Genomic DNA, 21,139 nt, shown 5'->3' on the forward strand with positions numbered 1-21,139 from the left:
CTGGTCGTGGCGCCAGCTGAGGAGTGTGTGAGCTTGTGGTGAATTCGCCGTTCGTTTCTTCTTATTTGTGTAACCGACGCGTGTTGAAGTGCCCTCCATTAGACGCGACCCGCATTTTCATCCGCCGCCGCCTGCGCGAGCGCTAACTTGCGCAAATCATCCCGTACCGTTGCAAGACGCTGGGGAGGGTAGTTCCTCGGCTCTCGCGGTCGGAGAACGACCGTTTTTCTCAAGCTTGTCTCAGAGAAGAGGTAACTTCGATGGCGTCGTCAGAAAATAGCAGCTACACCAAGAAGGACATTGGGGTGTTGTCGCCGCCGAGCTTCTGCGTCACGGAGGTCGTTCAACATGACGCGGCGTTCAAGGCGTTTGACTGCTACGCAGTCGCGTTTGTCTGCGGCCAGGTGTACTGCTACGGCGAGAAAAGCGAGGACTCTAGCAAGAAGGAGGCAGTGATGATTTACGACTACCAGGAAAACATTTTCAAGCTCTCCGAGTCTGACGCTTTCGGCGACAAGAAGAGCCGCCCCAACGGGCGCGAAGGCGCGACCTTTGTTCGGCGCCTGCCGAAGAAAGGCGTCACAGACTCTGCGTTGGGCGTCGTGACCCTCTTTGGAGGCGACAACCCCACGTCGGGGAAGACAGATCGCGTGTGGAATTTCGATCCGACTGACCGGTCCTGGAGCGAAGTCGCGACAGGCGGCGCCAGCCCGACTGCGCGCTCAGGCCACGCGGCATGCGCGAGTGAAGACCTCACGAAGATGTACGTTTCTGGCGGGGTAGACACGCAGGGCGTTGTCAAGGCAGACGTGTGCGTTCTCAACGAAGAGGACGTGTGGGATTCGCTGCCGACCGAGGGCCCGGCGACGCTGCCCGCGCGCTGTCACCACACCATGGTTGCGGGGAGTCCGCCGCACTCGCAGAAGGAATCGCTTTTGGTCTTTGGAGGCGACTTGACGGGGAGCGGGTCGGCGACTAACGAGCTGTGGATCTACCGCTCCACTCAGAAAAAGTGGGCAAAGGTGACTGACGCGAGCGGGACGCCCCCGCGGGCGCGCATGAGGCACTCGGCGTCCGTTGCGCACAACCGCATGTGGATTTGCGGCGGCGAGTCGCGCGACTGGCTGGGCACGACGCGATTCAAGGATCTCTACGGGTACGACCTCGTGCTCAACTACTGGTTCCTCTGCGACGTCGCGCTCGCGAAGCCGCGCGACGAGCTCCTCTCCGTCGTGTTTGGTCCAATCGCCATTTCGCCGTCGACCCGCTCGGTGCTGATTTTCGGGAAGAGCATTGAGCCACACGGCACGTCGCAGTCCAGGGTGTGGCGGGCGACTCCGCTGTGCACGTACGCCTCGCTTACTCAAGTGACGAACCACAGCCGCAGCATCCACTCGGTACTGCGAGACGTGTTGACTTCCAACGAACAAGCCAGCGAGACGCTCTCCCGAGCTAACACAGTCATGCTCCGCGTTCAGGAGCAAGTTGACACGCTGGTCAAGCACGTAAAGACAACGGCTGAGCGCTTGGAAGTCCACAAAAAATCGGCTGTCGAAGTTGGCGACCCCATCAAAGCCGCGCAGGACGACTTGCTGACGCGCACAGACGAACTGGAGCGCAGCGTGAGCATCCTCCCTGTCTTCGAAGAGCGTCTGGCCGCCATCGAGGGACGCATCGAGGACATCAAGGCCCAGCTGAAGAAGAAAGCCTCGAAAACCGCCGTAGCCATCCTACAGCAGTCTCTGCACATAAACAAGAAAAAGAAGAACGGGTCTTCGTCGAGCGACGACTCCGGAAGCAGCTCCGGCGACGACAGCGGCAGCTCTTCAGACTGAGAGGTCCTATCGCTCGCTGCGCTGGAGAATCAGGCACTTACGCGTTTTTCCAAGACGCGAGAAACCCGCTGACTTTCGTGTATCGAAGCACCAGGATCTCTGCATTGTTTTACGACGGGGTGCTCCTTCTTTCGACGGCAGCCACGCGTTGCAGCATAAGCAACACGAAGCGCCGCATTGACTGCAAAATAGGGAGCCGTGAGACAGGAAGGCAACTGCATTCGTCACCAACCGCGAGGGTCGCTCGCTTCGTCGCCTCGCTTGAACCCTTTACTGCGCACAGATGCATCCTTTCTACCCTCACGCTTTGTCTGTATTCCGATCTGTCTCTTTCTTCACGCACCCGCCTACTGGCTCCACTCCTTGTCTGTTTTTGGTGAGCGGACGTCTCCGTCTTTGTCAGTGATATCTTCGCCGATGCATGCTGCCATCCGCTCCGTAGTTCCATGTTTCGTCTTTTTCCTTCATGGGGAGCACCCTGCCGGGAATTCCACGAATTGCTGGATCCCCGGGGTGGCGAGGGTGGCTGAGCTCTCTGTATTTTTTTGGGTTGGCGCGAAGTGTACACGCGCCGGAAGGCTTCTGCAGAGCTTTCGGAGCCCTTACGAGATGTTAGGGACTGTGCGGAGGAGCGGCATTCCGCAGTTTTGCCCGCGGGACGCTCGGCGACGATTAACAAAAAAGGGCATGCAGGCGCGTGCGGGTCTCGTGAGGACTGGCTGCAGGCACCGAAAAAAGCGGTCCGCTCGACGGCTTTAATTGGATTTCGATAGATTGCCCCGGAGTTTTTTTCACACCTGACGGCGTCGCCGTCCGACCCCGGTCCCCCCAGACTTCTCTTGTCAAGGCTAGTGCATGAGATCTTTGCGGACGCCCCCCGGTGCTTTCGCGGGGACTGGAAGGCGTTCGCAGTTGCTCCTTTTGAGATAAATCTCTTGTTCGTCTGCCAGAGCAGCAGACAGGTCCAAGAAGCAGTCACACTGGCAGCTGCCTTTTTCGTGAAGACAAGTTCGGCGCTGTCTGCGCATTTGCCGCATCGGCGTTTGCTCATCGCGGAAGGCACTATTTCGCGGAAAGAGAGCCAGTACTTCTAGTCAGAGAGCAGATAATCCACGTTTGCAGTATGGAGAGTCGAATCGGCGGACCGGCCTGCAGACTGTCACGCGCCGCTCTGCGCCTCAAGCCGCTGGGCTCATCGCACCGAACGTTTTGGCAGTCCTCACCCTGCGATCGAAACTGACGGAGTTTTTTTGCCAGCTTTCATACCCCGAGGCATACAAACAGCTAGCCAGGTCTCTCCATCTTCACAGTACCCATATTTATACATACATACATATTTGTATATATATATATATATGCTGCAGGGTGGGAGCGGAGTCCGTATATGTTTCAGTGATGTACACAGACTCCGTCGGTGACCAGTTCGAGCGGAGAGGAAGTGCAAGCACTCGTTTTTCAAAAGCAGGCGCGCATACAGAGTGCCCAGCTGACGGGCGTCATTGCGACGCACGCTCGCCTCTCCAGAGAGAGATCGTGTGGGCCTCAGGGGCTTTTGCCGTCTACTAGGACGCGGCTAGGATATCGATTCAGCGCCGCCGGAACTAAAGGCAGCTCGACTTCACAAGAAAATTAATTGCCTGCACGAATGAGAGAGATCTCGACGAGAGTGGACTGCGTGGACACCGACTGCAGGTTCAGACTTTGAAGGTCTTGATTTACCGAGTCCAAGTTCTCTTGTGGCGGATATTGCCCTACACGATGCCTACTATGGTGTAATCCATTTATTGTTTCGTACTGTCTCTTGGCGCAGCCCTAGCGACTGTTTGTGGCTCCGTGATGTCCAGCGTATATTTGAAAGACGAACCGCCGAAAACTGCGGCTGCTCTCCAGCGGTCTACGCCGTTTTATCAGATACCCACAAAAGTTAAACTCTCTGTTTTTCTTAATACTGTGGAGTTCATAGGCCCTATAGCAATTACCTTCTCGGGATTTTCGTCTTTGCTGAGAGAGAGAAGGAGTCTCCCGGTTGCACACGCCCCCTCTGGAAACGCATGCAGCGCACGAGTGTTTCCTTTCGCGTGGACGACGCGCTAGTCTTTACACGCGGAAAAAACTCTTCATTTCCTCAGTCCACCCTCCAGGGGTCGCTGTCGCGTTGAAAAGATCCCCTTACGGAAAACGCACAGCGATGAATTCGCCACTGCTCTGACTGTCCCACAAAACTGCCTCAGCACCAGCAACAAACACGCCTTCAAATCGGACACTGACGTGCTGGGGACACTCGCGCGCAGCCAGAAGACGAGGGACCGGGGGCAACGGGTAATCGCATACACACAGATTTACATATACGAACATGTGTATATATATACATATATACATATACACATATGTATATGTATAGACCTGCATAGTGCAGATATGCATAGGCAGATGCACAGGCACGTCGGGGCAGCACTCCGCTCCGCCGCAGCCTTCACATCGCCTTTTTGTGCCGCAGTGGAGAGGCAACACCCGCTGTGATCTCAGATACACACTCGCGTAGAGAGAAAAAACGTCACTCAGGGAGCGAGTTTTTACACTGCGACCTGCGCGGACAGCGCACCGCGCGTGTCTCGTGCTTTCGCGGTGCGCCGGCGACAAACTCATTCGCTTGAACGTCGTCGTGAAACGCGCGAAAACGCATCGCTCCCGCCACGCAGCACCCAACTACGTCACCTCCCCCTCGAGCTGGCATCCGCCGCCTCGCCCTTAACAATAAAAGACCACGGAAAAACTGAGTGCTGCTTCTCCTTGCTTCGTCTGCACGTGCGCTCGCGCTACCCAGCGGCAGCCCCCCCTCCCTCCCTTTCTCTTCTCTTCCCCGCTCCAACCGGGAAATCGAGACTTTCGCCTCGCGTGAATTCGGGATGAATATTTCTCCGCGCTTTGGGTCTCACAGAGGAGACGGCGCACTCGGCGTCTCCGCCGGCGCGCACGGCCCCGCGGAGACGGGGGGAAAGAAAATACGGAATAAAAACAATATGTGAATCAGCATAAAGTACACGAAAAACCCAAAGCGGTGAGCTCCGCTGTCCACCAACACGCGGCTGAAGTCCCTGAAAGCAAAAACGGAAAAAAAAGATGTTCAAGGCTTCCATTCAGCATTGCGAGCTCCGCAAGCGCAGGCCGCACACGCATACGCCTGCTCAGCCCCCGATACAAACTGAAAAATACAAAGTTGCGTATGTATATATATGTATACAGATACACAGAAGATAGATGGCAGGAGGGCGACAGGTGTAGATAGATATACATGCGCGGATACATACAGATATATAGAGATAGATACATTTGGGTAGATATATTTATAGAGATATGAATAGATATAGGCATATAGATGACTAGAGACTGATAGAGATCGACAGCTACATACAGGGAGATATATATATATATATATATATACATACGTACAGATAGATATAGACAGAGAGATAGCAATAGACTGGTAGATATATATAGATATACGAATGCGCATGCGCGCGAGAAGGCTTGGCTCGGAGTCGCAGGAGCCCTTCGCGCTCCACGGACGCGCCCGCACGCCGCCGTGACCGTTAGGACGATCTCTACACTACAAATGGATCTCCCCAATGGAAATGGAGGTATATATATATATATATGGATGCAGCGGCAAAGGGCACTGCGTTTTCCCCCTTTGCCTGTTCAGGCCCCAGACGTCGTGATTTTTAGTAAGATGATAAATAGTGGGATTTTATGTGCCCCGTTCAAGGCAATCAAAACGGGCGCCAGCGCCGCGCGCGTACCTGAAGGGTCGGTCAAGGCTCTGCCACGGCTTCCCCTGACCCGCGGCGCCGCCCGTGTGCAAGTCGCTCCACAGCGCCCTCGCGTAGAGCTTCACTTTGCGCGTCGCGCGCCCTGCACACCGCGCAGCCGCGAGGAGAAGCGTCTCCCCACCTTCGTTCCGCGGCGCACCGGCTCCGCCCCGACGCCCCCCGCGGGCGTCGCTCGCCGCCTCGTCGGGCTCCTCGCGCCCCGACTCCGCGGCGCCCGCCTCCAAGTCCTGGATCTCAACCTCGCGGGCCTTCTCCCGCTTCTTCGGCGAGCATGGCTCCGCCAGTCCCAACGTCTTCATCTGCAGCCGCTTGCTCAGCGCGTTTCGCTCCGAAGTCAACAGCGCCACTTGCTGCTCGCGCGCCGCCAACGCACTCTGCAGCGCGCGAAGTTCCTCACGCCCAGCCGCGCCCGCAGCCGCCCCGCCGGACTCCGCGGCGGCAGCCTCTAAGGAGGCCCGCAGCGCCGCTTCCAACTCCGCCTGAGAGAGAGAGACGCATACCTCGGCGCACAGGGCGTTGAAGAGACAAAAACAACGCATGCAGCCGCGAAACAGAGAGACACGACTTGGATTTGAAGAATCGAGAGGAGCCCGGGAAGGGCGGAGCAGAAGCGCGGAAAGCGGCTGTGAACAGGCTGCGACAAGCAGGAGATGCGAAATGGATTGAATTAAAATCAGCAAAGACGCACTTGGAGTCGCGCATTCGTCGCGTCTGCGAGCTGCTTGTTCGCCTCGAGCTCCTCGACGGTCGCCTGCAGCCTGAGGCGCGCCTCGCTCGCCTCTTCTAAGTGCGCTTGGAAATTCCTGAGAACAAAAACCCCGGAATACTTCACTTCTTGGCACACCTCCCTTCTTTTTTTTCTAAGCGTTCGCGTTTTGTGCCCCTCTGCTTCCCCTCAGCGTGTGCGGTCTCTTTTGCGTTTTCATTTCCTCGCCGCCTTCTTTCGGCGGAGAGCCTTGACGCACCAAAGACGCCCGCGCGTTCAAGTCATGCTGGCGTCGCTTCCCCGCTGCCTTTCTTCTCTCTGTTTTTTCGCGTCTGCTCACTTCAGCGCCTTGTCGAGGCGACTATTCTCCGCCTGCGCCGCCAGCAGCTCGGCGAGGCACTGCCGGCGCTCTTCATCCTCCTCCCTGCTCGCTCGCGCCGTTTCTGCGCGGAAGACGCTTCCTCCGTGGCTCTCCAAGCCGCGGTCAGCCGCCGAGTCGCGTGAGGCTCCCAACGACGCTGGCGGACCCGCGCGCGGCGCAGCGCTTTTCAGCTCGTCGAGCTCCTGCTGCTTCCGGAAGAGCTCTGTAGCGAGCTGAAAAGAAGAAAACGAATCAAGCTCCAATGCGCAAAGCATGAAGGCGACGTGCCTGCTTCTGTGCACATCCACATGATCAACTATGTGCGTGTGTCTACGGATTGTGACACATGCGAAAAGAGCTCTTTAACGCTACACTCGAAGCGACGCTTGAGGCGAACCGCGAGTCTTACCGCCGCGTACTGCTGCGAGAGTTGGTGAAGTTCCTCTTTGGTCGCTTCGTGCGCCGCGAGGGAGGCCTCGCGCTCGCGCTCAGCTTCCCGCTTCTCGGCTTCGCGCTTCGCCTGCGCCTCCTGCCAGCTGCTTGTCGCCGCGGAGGCCGTGAGGAGTTCTGACGACAGACGCTCACATTCCTTAACACAGCCCGCAACGCAAACGACGCAAAATTGAAACTGGCGAACAAGAGCCGCCTCTACAGTCACTCACAGGTGCGCATGCACAGGAACTCACTCAGATGTATGCATTGATACATATATGTATATTTGTGTATACGTATATATATATATGAATATGTTACATATATATATATATATATATATATATATATATATATATATATATATATATATATGGGGAGGCGGCAAGCGCATTCAGCACCAGACACTGCCCAAACAAGAAGATGAACGCGAGCTGATCTACAAAGATGTCGCAGTAACTATATCTTCCCTACATGTACCGGAAGTATAATTGTGGCGGCATCCACTGTTCACGCTCTACACGTGTATCTTGTACTCAGCGTGGAGAGGGACGCGCGCCAACGCTTTTTCCATCACAACTCGTTGAAAAAGGCACATATCCCGCTGCAAACAGCGAGTGTTGGCTGGCTCACCAGTGCGTGGCGTCGCTGCAGATCTGCGATTTCGGCAGTGTGCCTTTCTTCCTCGGCCGCCAGAGACGCGCGAAGCTCCTCCGCTTGGCGCTGCGCCTCCTGGAGCCGAGTCTGAAGAGTCTGCAAAAAATCCGACAGCAGAAAGCCGCACCTGACAAGTCTCCGCACTCTTGACGACACCTGTGGATATAATCTCTGAAGGCATTCGGAAGCTGCGCGCGACAGAAATGCGTGAAAGTCCAACGTCACAAATGCCTCGCAGACGCACGGACACAGAAACGCCAAACGATACTCACACCACACGTGAACGATGCCGAAACGCATGCACACACAGGCGGCTACCCCAAAAAGCACAACGGAAGGACCACGCGACCGCGACGCCGAGAAGCGGGCGCCCACAGACAGACGCTAAAAATGAATACACACACAAATATGGCCATCGTGACATCTTGACGCACGCGACAAAGCTCGCATCTGCAAGCGCAGCTGCATGCATGAACTGAAATGTTGAGGCAACGCCGACGAAAACAAAACATAGGGGCGGAACGCGCATTGTGTGGGTGTGGTCAGACCCGTCCCATAGGAAAATCATTGAGCAAGAGAGCTCGAACCTGTAACCATGTCTTGCAAAGAGTGTATGTATACCGCTGTGCTCACGGTCTTGCTAGGACCTGTGTGCCCTTTCTCCGAAAAAGGGAAACCCAAACCTCCCTCATCATCCAAAACGCCGAACAAGCGCATCGCTCACAGCCATTATTGGTTCTTCTTGCGCATATATGCATATGCATCGAGGTGAACGCGTCACACAGACTCAGGCCGACACACTGGACAAGAACAGACACAGGTTCATATCTATATAGGTATATATATATATATATATATATATATATATATATATATATATATATATTCGTCTGTTCACGTGTGCGGTATACAGCGCCGATTTCCACAGGAAAACAGCGGAAAACGCGAGTGGTCAGACCCGTCCCATAGAGAAATCATTGAGCAAGAGAGCTCGAATGTGTACCCCTGTCTTGCACAGAGTGTATGTACACCGCTCTGCTCACGGTCTTGCTAGGATCCGTGTGCCCTTTCTCCGAAAAAGGGGAAACCCAAGTCTCCCTCGTCATCCCAAACGCGAGATCCAGCGGATGCGATGTATTTCGACGTATTTCGAGCAAGACGCTTCACAGCATCACAGAATAAGAAATCGACAAAGTCGTCTCCTCACCTCCTGCTGCAGCGTCTGCTCTTCCAGCTCGCGGCTTCGTTGGCTTCCAACCGCCTCGAGCTCCGCCTGCAGCTCGGCCTCGCGTCCCTGCACACGTTTTTCGAGAAAAAACAAAGAGAAAAAGAAGGCCGCTCAAGACCAGCCCTGCCTTCACTTAAAGACTACTCCCCGCACACCAGACGCAGTCTGTCGCTGCTTCGCGATCGCGAAGAAGTGTCCTTTTTCCCCCCGCGCACATCACGCCAAACTCGAACTTGGGTTTGCGAGTTTGCGGGCGTTTTTTGAACTCCTGCGTTTCTGAACTCGCTCGAACCCCCGAGGACAAAAACAAGAACGGACTCGAAACCGACTGCGACACATTCTACATACTCGAGAAGCCTATCCGCTTGGACTGTCCCGCCCGCCTGTTGAAACACGTGCTCCCGCCCTTTGCACGTTCGCAGTTCGTTTTTCAAACTTTTTCGAAAAAAGTTACCTCAAGAAAGCGAACCCGGGCCTGCAGCTCAGCGTGCTCGCCGCGCTGCGCCTCGCGCTCGTCGTGAGCTTGCGTCGACAACTCGGCGATTCGCTCTGTCGCCTCGTGGAGAGCCAAACTGGAACAAAAGAAAAAATCACAAAAAATACGAAAAAAAATGCAAAAAAAACCCGGACAGAGACAAGGTGAGGGCAGGTGTACAGCGCATGGAGAGCAACCCGCAGAAGACAACAACAGCAGCATCGATGCGACAAACACAGTAAACGAACAAACCGACGTGCGAGCAGCGGAAAGACAGAAACCACGCACCTGGCTTCTTCTGCCTCCTTCTCCCTCGCTTGCAACGCACGCTCCAGGTCTCCGCGGTGGTCAGCTTCTGCCTGCAAAAAAGAGGAAGTCGCATAAAAGGTTGAGACTTCGCTCTCCTCGTGGCGACTGGGTGTGAGACGCGCAATACAGAAAAGCCAAGCAGAGAGGGAGAGAACTCGCAGGACTCACAGCGCACTCTAGAAACAGACACGAGAGGCCGCAAAGAACCACACACAAAAGACAGGAGAATGAAGACACGAAAACCACGAGGTTGAGACATCGAAAGAGAGAACCATGCAACGAGAGCAAGCCAACGAGAGAATGCACAGAGGCCGAGAAGCCGGTATCCCCCCGCGCGGGCCTACCTGGAGCGCCTGTGCTTGCGTGTCGAGCGTCGTTTGCATCTCGGTAAGTTTCGTCCGCGTCTGCCTCAGCACCTCCGCTTCTTCTTCTCTGTTTTCTCTCTCCTGAATTAACTGCGTCAAGAGTTCGTCTCTCTCTTTCTCCGCGGAGCCGGCGAGGGCCGCAAGCTGCGCCTGCGCCGCTGCGAGCTCCGCCTTGTTTTTCGCGAGTTCTTCTTCGTACTCTGCGCGGCCGCCGAGCCGCGTTTCGCTTTCTCTCTTAATCTCCTCGAGCTCGTCTTTGCATTCGGCGAGCCTGTCGCGGAGCGTGGCGGCCTCTTGCTTGCTGCTGTCGAGTTGCGCCTCGCAGGCGCGTCGCAGGCCATCGGTCGCCTCGAGCTCCTTCGCCGTTCTCTCGAGCTGTTCGCGGAAATCGCTCAGCTGCGCGTGTAGCTCCTGCGCTTTGCGAGTCGCATGTGTCGCCTCCGCCTCCTTCTCGCTGAGGCGCGCGCGCAGCTCCTCCGCCTCACTCGCGCGGCGCGCGAGGCTCTTTTCGTATTCGTGGCGCTTGCGGTCATGGAGCTGCGTCTCGACTTCGAGCTGTGCCTTCAAATTCCGCCGTTCCTCTTCAAGCAGCTCATGCAGCCGTCGGCTGAAGTCCTCGTCGTCCTCCTCCTCCGCGGCCTCCCGGCGCCTCTTCTCTTCGGCGCTTAGCCGCTCAACTTGCTTGCGAAGCGCCTGCTCCCGCGCCTCTGCATGCGCAGCCGCGGCCGCCAGCTGCGTCGCGTGGCTCCTCAGGAGTTCCTCTAGGTCTTCCTCGCGCTTCCTCGCCACGTCCTTCCACTGCGCGGCCTGCGCGGCCTGCGCGTCGCGCTCGCGGCCGAGGGCCTCGCGCAGCTCGCCGCTCTCTCGCCGCTCAGCTTCGAGAGACGCGAGGAGCTCCGCCGCGTAGGTCTCCTTCTGGCGAATCTGCTTCTGCAGCCGCGCATACATCGACGGCGTCGGCTGACCGCTGCCGGGTCCGCTCCCCGCGCCGCTATCTGTCTCTGAGGATAGCAAAGAGACCGAGAGATACACGACGAGTGCGCGAGAAATCAAAGCGGCCATTCGGTCCACACCCGCCACTTTCCTGCGTAGTCGCCTAAGCAGATGAAGGGACAGAAGACCTCTACACGGAGCATACATATATATAGATATTTAAGAACATATATATACCTATATACAGATAGATATATATAGGAGTGAGATGTACACACGGATTCGTAGGACATGCGCACGAGAAGACGCCCACCCCGAACGACGCGAGACTGCGCCGTCTCTCTAAAAAAAAGATCACAGAAGCGGTCGACATGAGTCTTTGTCCTAAATGCGCCTGCTCACCGAATTTGAGTGGGCCTTGGGAATCTCCCTGCGACAGCCCTGCGACCCGGTTCTCTATCCAGGAGGCGCGCGTCTGTTGTCTCCGCGCGGCGTCCTCGCGGCGCTTCAGCCCCTGGCTCCCAGGCACTGTACGTACACCGCGCCTCGTGCTGTGGCCGCTGCCGTCTCGGCTTGCGAGTTCGCTTTCCTCAGTCCCCGCGGAGACGACAGCTGCGGCCGCGGCGCGTAGCAGTGCGTCTTGATCGATGACGAGGTCGAGCCTGGACTGAGACGACCGCGAGGGGGGAGGAGAGCAACAAGCCGCGACAGGGTCGGCCTGATACGGCTTCAGAGCGGGGCCTTCTAGGCTCTTGGACGGGGCGTCGCGCGGCTCTTCTGCGTTGCCGCTCGCTTCGCTTCTGTTCGCCTCTCCGCTGTCTCTGCTGGCATCCTCCTCCTCGAAGTCCTGGTCTTCTTCCCACGCGTTGCCTCCTCCCCCGCTCGTGCTGCCTTCCGGCAGCGCCGCGGCCTCCAGGCTCGCTCCGTGCGCCGGCATCACGCCAGCGTCGGCGCTCAGCGCCGCCGTGAGGCCCTCTGCGGACTCGGCGCCCTCGCGCTCGCCTTCCTCGCGGCAGGCGCGGTCGTCACCCCGCGAGACCTCGGAGAACTGCATGCACTCCGCCCCCCCTGAGTCTCCTGCGGGATCCGCCGGCGCGGCATCCGCTGGGCGGGCTGCCGCCGTGCCAAGTTCAGCTGCACATGCACCAGGAACTTCCGCGGAGGAGAAGACAGGCGGCTCCGACCGGGTCGGTCGCTCCGTCGCGTCTGGCGGGCTCGCAGGCCCCTCGATGGACGGCGAGGGCGCGAAGGCGCGCGGCTGCAGAGAGAGCGACGCCCCGATCGCGCCCGCCCCAGCGGACAGCGCAGAAGACGGCGATATCGAGGATAACGGCAAGAGCGAAGAAGACCCCGAGGAGGAGCTCGAACAGAGCGAGGCCGCGGCTGGCAGCGAGAGTCGCTCGGCGCCTCGCAGCGATCGCGCGTCGGTGTGCGCCGAGGCCGGCGAAGGGTAGCAAGCCGAGTAGGTCGCAAAGGGCGACGAGGAGGCCGCGGAAGAAGAAAAGCTCTGGGCGCCCTGCGGACTCGCGGCTCCCTCCACGCGAGGAGACCCCGCGTCCGCGCTGGCGCGCAGCCCCGCTTCTTCTCCCTCGCGCGGAGGAGGGGCGGCCTGCCCGTCCTCCGCCGTGGGCGAGGACGAGGAGAGGAGACTGTGGGCGCTCTGCGCGTTGCTGCTGTGAGTCTGACCGGTGTACGCGCTGTTCAAGGGGGACAGCACGACAGAGTCGAGCGTCTCCCAGCTCCGCACCGAACAGTCTCCCCCCTCGACGTCTCTCTCTCTCTCCTCCTCTCCCACGCGCTCGTCTCCACGCGCCGCGCTTTCAGGCGCCTCCCCTGACGCAGACTCGGCGGCGGGCGACGCTGGACGCGGCGCCTCCGCGAGCTCCCGCGGCCCGCGAGACGAAGGTGTCAGGCTGAGTGAGGGCGGAGACCCGGAGGCAGGCGGCAGCCCAGGCGAAAGCGAGCGCGATACCGGCGCGGCAAGATCCACTTCGTCGGCGCGAGGAAGAGCAGAAGCGAGAGGGAGAGAGAGAGGCGCGGCGGCGACGGAGGGACTACATTCCGCTTCTGCGAGTCGCGGCGCAGCCGGGATCTCGGCCTCGTCGTGCGCGCGGTCGCTCGGCGCGCCGCCGCAGAACTCTCCTTGCCGCGCCACGTGTTTCTCGTCCTCCGCCTGGGGCCGCGCGAGCGTCTTCCCTTCCGGCGCTTCTTCTCTCTTCGCTCCGAGACGCCAGTCGCCGTTCCCCTCCTCAAAGGCGCCCCTCCGCGCTTCCTCGCCCGCGAACGAGAAGTGAACATCCCACGCCGTGGCAGGCTCGTCGTCTGCGGCGTGGGCACCGCCATGGTCTTCCTCGCGCGCGCTGTCTGAACCGCGGCGCAGCTGCTCGACTGGCCCCCTCTGCAACACCTCCTCTCCTCTGTCTGCCTCTCCGTGCAGCCGCGGAAATGGCCCTTCTCGCTCGTCCCTCTCGATCTCTTCTTCTAGCTCCGAAAACCGCCCGAAGTGCGCAGAAAGGGCCGCGGCCGCTCGAGCTGCTGCAGCCGCCGCAGCCTCCACGGCGGATTGTGGGGATCTGCTTGCAGGCGAGTAAACCTGCGCGTGTCCCTTCGCAGCCTGAACCGCCGGCAGCGGCGCCGCAGGGCCTCCCCCTCGCCCGCGGGCCTGTTCGAACTCTTCCCCCCGGGCCTGCAGACTCGCAAGGAAGTCTCTCTCAACCGTGGGGGTGCGCATGCACGCGCGCGCGTCCTGCAGCCTTGGAGCCACTCGCTCAACTTCGGCGTCCAGCAGGCTGTAGCGGTCATCCTGTTCATCGGTGAAGTCCAGCGCGTCGTTGTCACACATCGGACTCGCGGACGCCGCCACGCCTTCTTCGTCTTCTTTTCCAGCGAAAGCCCCTCCTCGCTCGCCGCGCTCACTGGGGGCGGGGTCCTGAGGCGACAGCGAAAGCCGCGGCGCGCCCGCCTCCTCCTCGGGATCTTCCACGGAGAGGAGCTCCTTTTGCAGAGACGAGAAGGTGTCCTTCAGAACTCCCATGCCCCACTTCACGCCTGAAAGACAGAAAAGACAGCACATTTCACTGGTGAGACCTCGAGGCTTGCAGGGGAAAGACAGCTGACGGATGCATTCAAAGGCGTTCAAACTTCCCGCTCGACTCAAGGCAGCTCGTGAAGGAGTTGCCCAGAAACGAGGCAATGCTCATCTTTGAAAGACCCCGCTTCCAAACTGGCTCTCCCTTCTTCGGCTGCATTCTAGCTGCGCGTTCCTCACGCCTTCCACGCAGCGTAGCCGGTCGCTTTTTCACCTGCCACGTGGCTGCAACGCAGTCAACCTGCCTCTGTGTCTAATGCGCATCTCGTCCCCTCTCCAGTCCTGCCTGTTTCGGTGAGCCCTCTCCTCCGTTTCCTCTCCCCCCTTCCCCTCTCCGTTTCACTTCGACATTTCACAAACGCTTGTTCAACGGCGCGCTTGGCGTGCTTCGCCTCTCCCGCGCTCACCTTCTGAGGCGACCGGAGCCGCGGCAGCGGCCGCAGGAGCCGCACGGCTCGCGGCGGCGGCGACGCGCTCTGCGACAGCCGCGGTGACGCCGGTAAGGTTCATCCACGAGTTTTTTGGCGTGTTTTCAGCCGAGTCGGCGTCCTCCGCGTCTTCTTTTCCGCATTGCTGGAGACGCTCCGCGACCGCAGCTGTGACGCTGGAGGTGAAGTTCACCCAGGAAACCTTCTTCGGCGTCTCCTCCGGCGCAGCCTCGTCCGCGCTCGCGTCTCCGCGCGCTGAAGGCCCCTGGCTCGCCATCCAGCTGCCGGTCGCCCGCGCTGCCAGCGCGCCGAGTCCGAAGCTCTGCTGAGAGTCAGAGGCCGAAGAAGGCGAAGAGGCCTCTGGGTGCGCCGCGTCGAAGGACCGTGACGCCGGCGAGGCGCCTCCTCGTGGGTTTTGTGCGCCTGAGGGCGGCCGCGCGTCCTCACGAGGCAACGAGAGCGAAGGCGATGAAGGCGAAGAGGCGCCAGGCGGGAAGGCGCGCGCCGCCTTCATCTGCGGAAACAGAGGAGGCGGGTCGCCTTCCTCGTCCTCCTCCATCAGGAACTCGTCGACCTGGCGGAACAGGTCCATGCCGACGAGGCTTTTTTGAAAGACAGCCCAAAGCACCGCGCCAGGGAACCAAAAAAGGAGAGCCCCGGCGGCGCCCCTGTGAGGTGTCCGCTCGCGGGCAGCCTAGGTGAGTGGAAAAAGTGCGACACGCGAAGGACACAGACACAGCCACAGTCGACATACACAGGGGCTACCGCCGCATGCTCTCTCCGGGGGGTCGAGGCTACTGCGCCAGCGCACTCAAGCGAGGGAGCACGAGAAGAACTCGACGCGAATAAACGTTTACAATGTGTGATTGGCTCTGCTTTGAACGAAAAACCCTTGGAATTGTTGCTACAGAGTCGCAGACAGCGAACAGCCACCTGTCTTCGTCTGACCGCGCCGCGCTGCTCACACCGCGTGAGGCGCCTGGCAACACAAAAACGCAGTGGCCTGCTTGAAAAGACGAAAGGTCTACGCAAGTTTCCGGCCGAATATGTAGAAAGTTTCAGGGACATCTCGGTCGCCGAAACGCAATTCGCTCGCGCGAAAGGTTCCCAAACCGCTGTCTCTCTCTCTGCAGTGACCGTTGAGGCACGCTGTTACAGTGGGGCCGGGGCGGGAGTGGATCGAGAAAGAAACGCGTCCGCGACACAGAACTTTGCATAAACTTGGACGGAAAACGACCATACTTGACGAGGAACATTAGGAAAGTTTGAACTTGGCTCAAGCCTACAAAAAGCTGCACCGGGCAACGCCCGCCCGGCCCCAGCACATCGGCGTTCTTTTCTCGAAGAGAAGTCGCTGCTTCTTTCACGCTGTTTGTTAAGACGCACTACCCAAGCACGCAGTCTCCCAACCGCATCGTCCCTTGTCTTTTTTCTCGACCTTTGGGCCAGAGGATTGCCGCGGAAAGCTACGGGTGTCTTCACGCGAGGCGCAGCGATACTCTGTTCTACAAAGTGTGTTTTTCGGTCTTTGGGCTAAGAACAGCCTGGCTGGGACGGGTGTCGTCTAGTACCGCCGGCGTTACTTCTCCTCGTCAAAGTCTTGTTGGACGTGTGCTTTTTCGAATGTTGACGAGTTTCGCGGTGTCGAGTCTCGTTGCTTCGGAGAGGTTTGTTTTGTTTAGCCAGTTTCCGCGTTGTCGCGTGAGCGGCCGCTGTCTGTCTCGAGAGTCTGCTGTGCTTCTCGGCTTTCGAAGCAGCCACGTCAGCTCTTTTCAAAGAGCTGAGAAGTTTCATTTACGAGTTTCCAACTGCTCCCCATTCCTCGATTCTAGCCGTGCGCTCCACAAGCTTGGAGCCTGTGTCGCCCTCCCGTCCTGGCGGCGCTGACGCGGACAGACTGTTCGTTCCGTTACAGGTCTTCTCTGAGTTTCGGTGTCCGAGAGGACCCTGCGAGTCCCTTCAGGTTCGGCGGTGTCGCTGGTCGTCTCACTCGAAGCTCGCTTTCCGTGTTGTCTCGGAGTGAGCGGCGGCGCTTCGCGTGTTGCGCTTGTGGACGCCCTGAGTGCCGAAGTTTTTTACACGCTTTTCCGCCGGTCTTTGCGAGGTTTTTTCTTCCAGTGTAACCATGGGCATTTGTGGATGCTGTGCGTCCATCCGCTCAGCCTTTTCGGCTGTCGCGTCTGGCGTTGTGGACTTCAAAGGCCAGGAGCGCGTGTATTCAGTCCTGGTGTACCTGGCGTGGCTGGGCGGTCTCGGCGGCTTCGCAGCGGGTGCCCTCTTTGAAGACTTCAGCATCACGACGTACGCGATTTTCCTCTGCATGGGGCTTGCTGCGGTGCTCTGCATCCCCTCTTGGCCGGCGTACCACAGACACCCCGTCGAGTGGACGCCGCACGATCCTGTGCGGCTCGCGGCGCTCTACACGCAGCAGCAAGAACAGAGCGCCAGTCAGCAGAAACCTGCCGGAAGAGGAAAGGGCGCGAAGGCGAAGAAACAGTGAACAACAATAGACGCAATGACCCAGGGGCCCTCGTGACCCCGCCTACGTGTCGCGTGCTGCGCTGCGCTGGTCTCTGGCGAACAACCCCCCTGTGCGCTCAACTGAATTAAAACGCGTTTCTGACGAGCCTGCTCTCCCGAGAGCTCCCCTCTCTGCATAAGGGGAAGCGGGCAATGCAACGATGGCCCAGAGTGCGCCCTCTCTCGCGCATGGCTTGCAACTGCCCCCCCCCCACCCCCCCCCCGTTCCGACAGCCGCAGCTCGCAATGAGTCTGCCTCTCCGACCGTGTCACATTCAGCCACACTCAGGATAGGTGGACGTTGGGTCACGTAGTCAGGGTTCGCAGACGCGTCGGACATCTTCGCAGTCCACGAATAGCCTCACACGGCGCTCTGCCCGCTTGCGGCATCGTAGTCACTCGTGAGTTCGGTTGAGGGGCTAGCGTGATTCGCCTTTAGGCTCTCTCGGGATTTGCACTCCACAGCACAGCATGGATGTGCCAAAAAAGACGGGTCGTTTTTCGACAAAGCTATGCACATACAGGAAGCTCGTGTCGTAGACACTTCGATAGCTAAAAATAGAGCGCAATATGCTGCACTGCGGTTGCAGAATGCTGCGAAGTCGGGCGCTGCAGTGCACGCATGCGCGGCGATACCAGCAGTTCTGCTCAGGCGAAGCCTTCTGAGTGCGTAGGTGTTCCTCAGGAAATATCCCCTCGGGGGCGGCAAAGACGTGTTTTCCGACGGAGTAGCTCATTTCGTTCGTTACGGCGGCCGCAGTCGCACAACGACGTTGCGCTTGGCTTCGCTTCCAGTGCGGAGAAAGAAGCGCCGCCAGGGCTTCACAGCAGCTGAGGCGGGGTGAAACATAAATCTGTGTGGAGGAAATAGGCGCAATGACTGCGATGCTAGGCATGCAGCTCAGCTGTTCAGGGGTGGTAGAGAGGCTCTCAGCGCGTTCCTCCGCGGGAAAAACGTAAGCTGCTTTTTGGTCCCCTTCGAAGGGGTGAATGGCTGCCATTGATTTCCCAAGCAAAGCCCGGTCAACCGCAAGGAAATCAGTTGACTACACGGGCTGAGGCTCTCATTCTCAGGCTCGCTATCCGTCGTTGCGTCACCATAGCATATCCCTTGAGTTTCAGGCCGTATGACTCTCTTCCGGGTTTGACTGTGCTGTTGCCACAATCGTTTGTGCGGCAGGTTCCTGTTAGGTGATGCCTTGTGGGGTCGACTCATGATCGGGGATCTGAGAGATACTTTGGGCTGCGACGCGCTCTGCGTTGCCAGCTGAGCTCGTCGTTAGTCAGGCGGCAAAAGGCGTTACGGGTGCCAGGTTCGGCTAGCTATCGAGACACACGCTGCTGACCCCCCCTCACTTTTTTCAGTTCGTCTCGTAGATCGTCTTGCTCATCGCAAGAAGATGTCCAGTTTTCCTTTCATCCGTGGTCATTGCTCACCGTTTGTCCTGATTTATCTAGTACGTGCCTCCGGCGAACCCTTTTACCGCGTTTCCACCAATGAAAGTGAAGTCCACCAAACTGAATAGGACAAACAGGGGAGTCACCCTCTTAGAGACTGCTCGGATGTCAAGGAGAAACGAATACCAAAGTGGGAACACCCTCGTGTTCAGTTCGCTCAAGGCAAGCGAAGACACTTCCCCTAGGCCGAGCTATGCGGAAGTCGCTCGGTGTGCGGAGAGTCCGGAACGCATGAGCGATGAGTCACCTAACGCGTGGGCAGCTTCCCATAAAGGTTTGTGCCACATCACGGTCACGAGTCAGCACATTCCAGAGTTGAATGAAGCGTCTGGCTTTCAATCAGCTGATGTTCCAGTCGTGAGTTACGCGGACATCGTTAAGAGACCACAGTCCCCGACGTATCGGGAACCTGCATCCATGTCCGATGCTCAGATGAAACAGAAAAGCTATGCACACGTTTCGACTTCCCGCAAAGTCGTGGATGAGCTCGAGTCCTCCTCAGCAGCGCCACCAGGTCAACACCGCAGTCATGCAGACGGCCGCATGCCTTCTCTCCTGTCGAGTCGACCCACAGGCGCTTGGGCCAGCAGCGGCAAGGTCGCGTTCTCTAAACAAAAACAACTGCCTCATACACCCGATGTGGAGTTCTTCCCTGTAGCCACGGAAAAACGATCAGGCCTTCTGAAGCCTCGAGGCAGACGGAACAGAAAAGCAAATGCATCACGCAGTTCCTCTGGAGCAGAAACAAAGTGGGCAGCACGCAGCCAGAATACAGCCACTCCGACGGCCTCGGGGACCGCATCATGCCCTGTGCACTACCTCACTTTCATGGATGAGACTGCAGCAGTCATTAACGAAGGCTTGAAGTTTGGCCTTGTTCGCTGTCTCCTCAGCGCTCAACAGCAAGTGCCAGAGGACCACAGTGAGCGCGGTCTAACACACCGGAGGGTGATGATTGAAGAAAGACCGTGGCACGTGAAGACGAACCGGTTCCCCGCGGGAATGAACGTTGACAACTTCCCGGCGACCGGCTATTCGGTGGCCCCCTCCAAAGCCGTACGCGCTCCTTGCCCTCTGGGGCGCTTGAGCATAGAAGAATGGAAGGCAGCGGTAGCCATTACCATGCACCTTTACACCCGACATGCACCCAGACACCAGCTGGCTGATAAGTGGTGACACCACAGGCGGCACCATCTGTGTCTTCTGTTTCGCTTCGTATATGTTCAGGCCAAGTTCCTCTTTTCAATGTAGCTGAATCGGTGACAAGTCGCAGTGAAGTTGCAGCTGCGTCGGGTGTGACGCACACTAGCTGTACAGCAAAACGCATGCGTTGCAGCTTTGTCTGTATCCGGAGTAGCTTCTCTTCAGCTCTGATGCCGCCGGGCAGAGCTACCAGCAATATCATTTGTGTGATCGCCGCTGAAGCATCCGGGCTGTAACTGACGACGATGTGCATGCGAGTCCGTTGCCATCAACCGCCCGCTGCCTCCCAGTGATATGGCCGTGTCCTGTAAATAACCCCAAATCACTTTTTTTCGGTACTGCGATAGGCATTACCAGATTCACGGTAACGAGATTCTGCTCGCAAGGCATGCGCATACGGTTGCGACTAGGAGAAGTGGTCACGCTTCCTGAGACGCTATTTGAATACGTGTGACCTCCGACAAGGGGTTTAGCAAACCCGAGCTACAGTGAGCTCGTGTTACTTCCCCTCCTACACAGCCAGTCGCGACAGAGTAAATAAAGCAAGCAACATGGAAACTGCCTGCGCGGTCCTCCGCGTGAGGCGCACCCGGCGACACAGCCTAACGATGAGTTCTCTGGTGGACGAATGTTTCCATGCCTGTACGATCCGTGGACGCATAGAGAAACTTCTCCCACGAAGGCGCGCCTGGCTCCTTCTGTGCAGGGAGGATGCCCGGCAGGCTGATGAAGCATGTCTGACTGCTCTTCTGGTGTATTGCTACCCTCAAAGGGACTCCGGACTCAAACCTTCGGCCTGCTGCGTGGCGCAGGCGTCAAGCAAGAGTCCACACATGAGTAGGAAGCAGACCAATTCTGTGAGCCATCCTACACGCGGACGAACTGTCTCGTTAGAATTCACCATCCGCTGCTCCATCTGCATGAGTGACCGATCCCCCTCCCACATCGCTCTCACCAACCCATTTACAGCGGGCGAGGTCCCCGGAACGTTCGCTGGGAGCACGTATCAGCATTTTCCCGCGGGATTTGAAGACGACAACGCCGCATTCACGTATATGACACAGACTGTTGTGAGATTTGCTCGCTGGACCAAGGTGCCGACAATTCATCTCCGAGCGGGCATGGTCTAGTGGCTATGACGTCTGCCTAACACGCAGAAGATCCCGAGTTCGATCCTCGGTGCCCGTACTACTTCTCTGACTTTACCCTCCACAGCCCCTACTTTTGTCTTCGGCATTGGAGAAACCAAAGAAGAGAGAGTGCCGAAATTAAGGCATTTATTTTTTTTCTGCTTGTGTACGACTATTGAAA

General features: G+C 58.2%; 4 protein-coding genes and 1 non-coding gene across 5 annotated transcripts; 4 read left to right on the top strand and 1 right to left on the bottom strand.

The window, feature by feature from the left end:
* Positions 1 to 260: 260 nt before the first annotated feature.
* BESB_024400 (kelch repeat-containing protein) lies at positions 261 to 1,835 on the top strand (the record flags this gene model as incomplete). Its single annotated transcript, XM_029361142.1, has 1 exon — positions 261 to 1,835. The coding sequence occupies one exon, from the start codon at positions 261 to 263 to the stop codon at positions 1,833 to 1,835; it is 1,575 nt and encodes a 524-aa protein (XP_029215957.1).
* Positions 1,836 to 4,767: 2,932 nt separating this feature from the next.
* Positions 4,768 to 15,239, bottom strand: BESB_024410 (uncharacterized protein; the record flags this gene model as incomplete). The annotated part of the gene is made up of 12 exons (XM_029361143.1): positions 4,768 to 4,930; positions 5,636 to 6,144; positions 6,354 to 6,468; positions 6,712 to 6,965; positions 7,142 to 7,321; positions 7,798 to 7,917; positions 9,029 to 9,115; positions 9,504 to 9,621; positions 9,813 to 9,883; positions 10,178 to 11,199; positions 11,534 to 14,179; positions 14,627 to 15,239. 12 exons carry the CDS (start codon positions 15,237 to 15,239, stop codon positions 4,768 to 4,770), a joined length of 5,898 nt encoding a protein of 1,965 aa, XP_029215958.1.
* Positions 15,240 to 16,772: 1,533 nt separating this feature from the next.
* On the top strand, positions 16,773 to 17,147 carry BESB_024420 (microsomal signal peptidase (spc12) domain-containing protein; the record flags this gene model as incomplete). The annotated part of the gene is made up of 1 exon (XM_029361144.1): positions 16,773 to 17,147. The coding sequence occupies one exon, from the start codon at positions 16,773 to 16,775 to the stop codon at positions 17,145 to 17,147; it is 375 nt and encodes a 124-aa protein (XP_029215959.1).
* A 1,517-nt stretch (positions 17,148 to 18,664) lies between these two features.
* On the top strand, positions 18,665 to 19,801 carry BESB_024430 (uncharacterized protein; the record flags this gene model as incomplete). The annotated part of the gene is made up of 1 exon (XM_029361145.1): positions 18,665 to 19,801. The coding sequence occupies one exon, from the start codon at positions 18,665 to 18,667 to the stop codon at positions 19,799 to 19,801; it is 1,137 nt and encodes a 378-aa protein (XP_029215960.1).
* A 1,142-nt stretch (positions 19,802 to 20,943) lies between these two features.
* Positions 20,944 to 21,016, top strand: BESB_024620. Its single transcript has one exon. It is a non-coding gene; the product is annotated as a tRNA-Val (tRNA).
* The last annotated feature ends 123 nt before the right edge of the window (positions 21,017 to 21,139 follow it).

Source organism: Besnoitia besnoiti, chromosome XII (genome assembly GCF_002563875.1).
Source record: "Besnoitia besnoiti strain Bb-Ger1 chromosome XII, whole genome shotgun sequence".
Taxonomy (NCBI): Eukaryota; Apicomplexa; class Conoidasida; order Eucoccidiorida; family Sarcocystidae; genus Besnoitia; species Besnoitia besnoiti.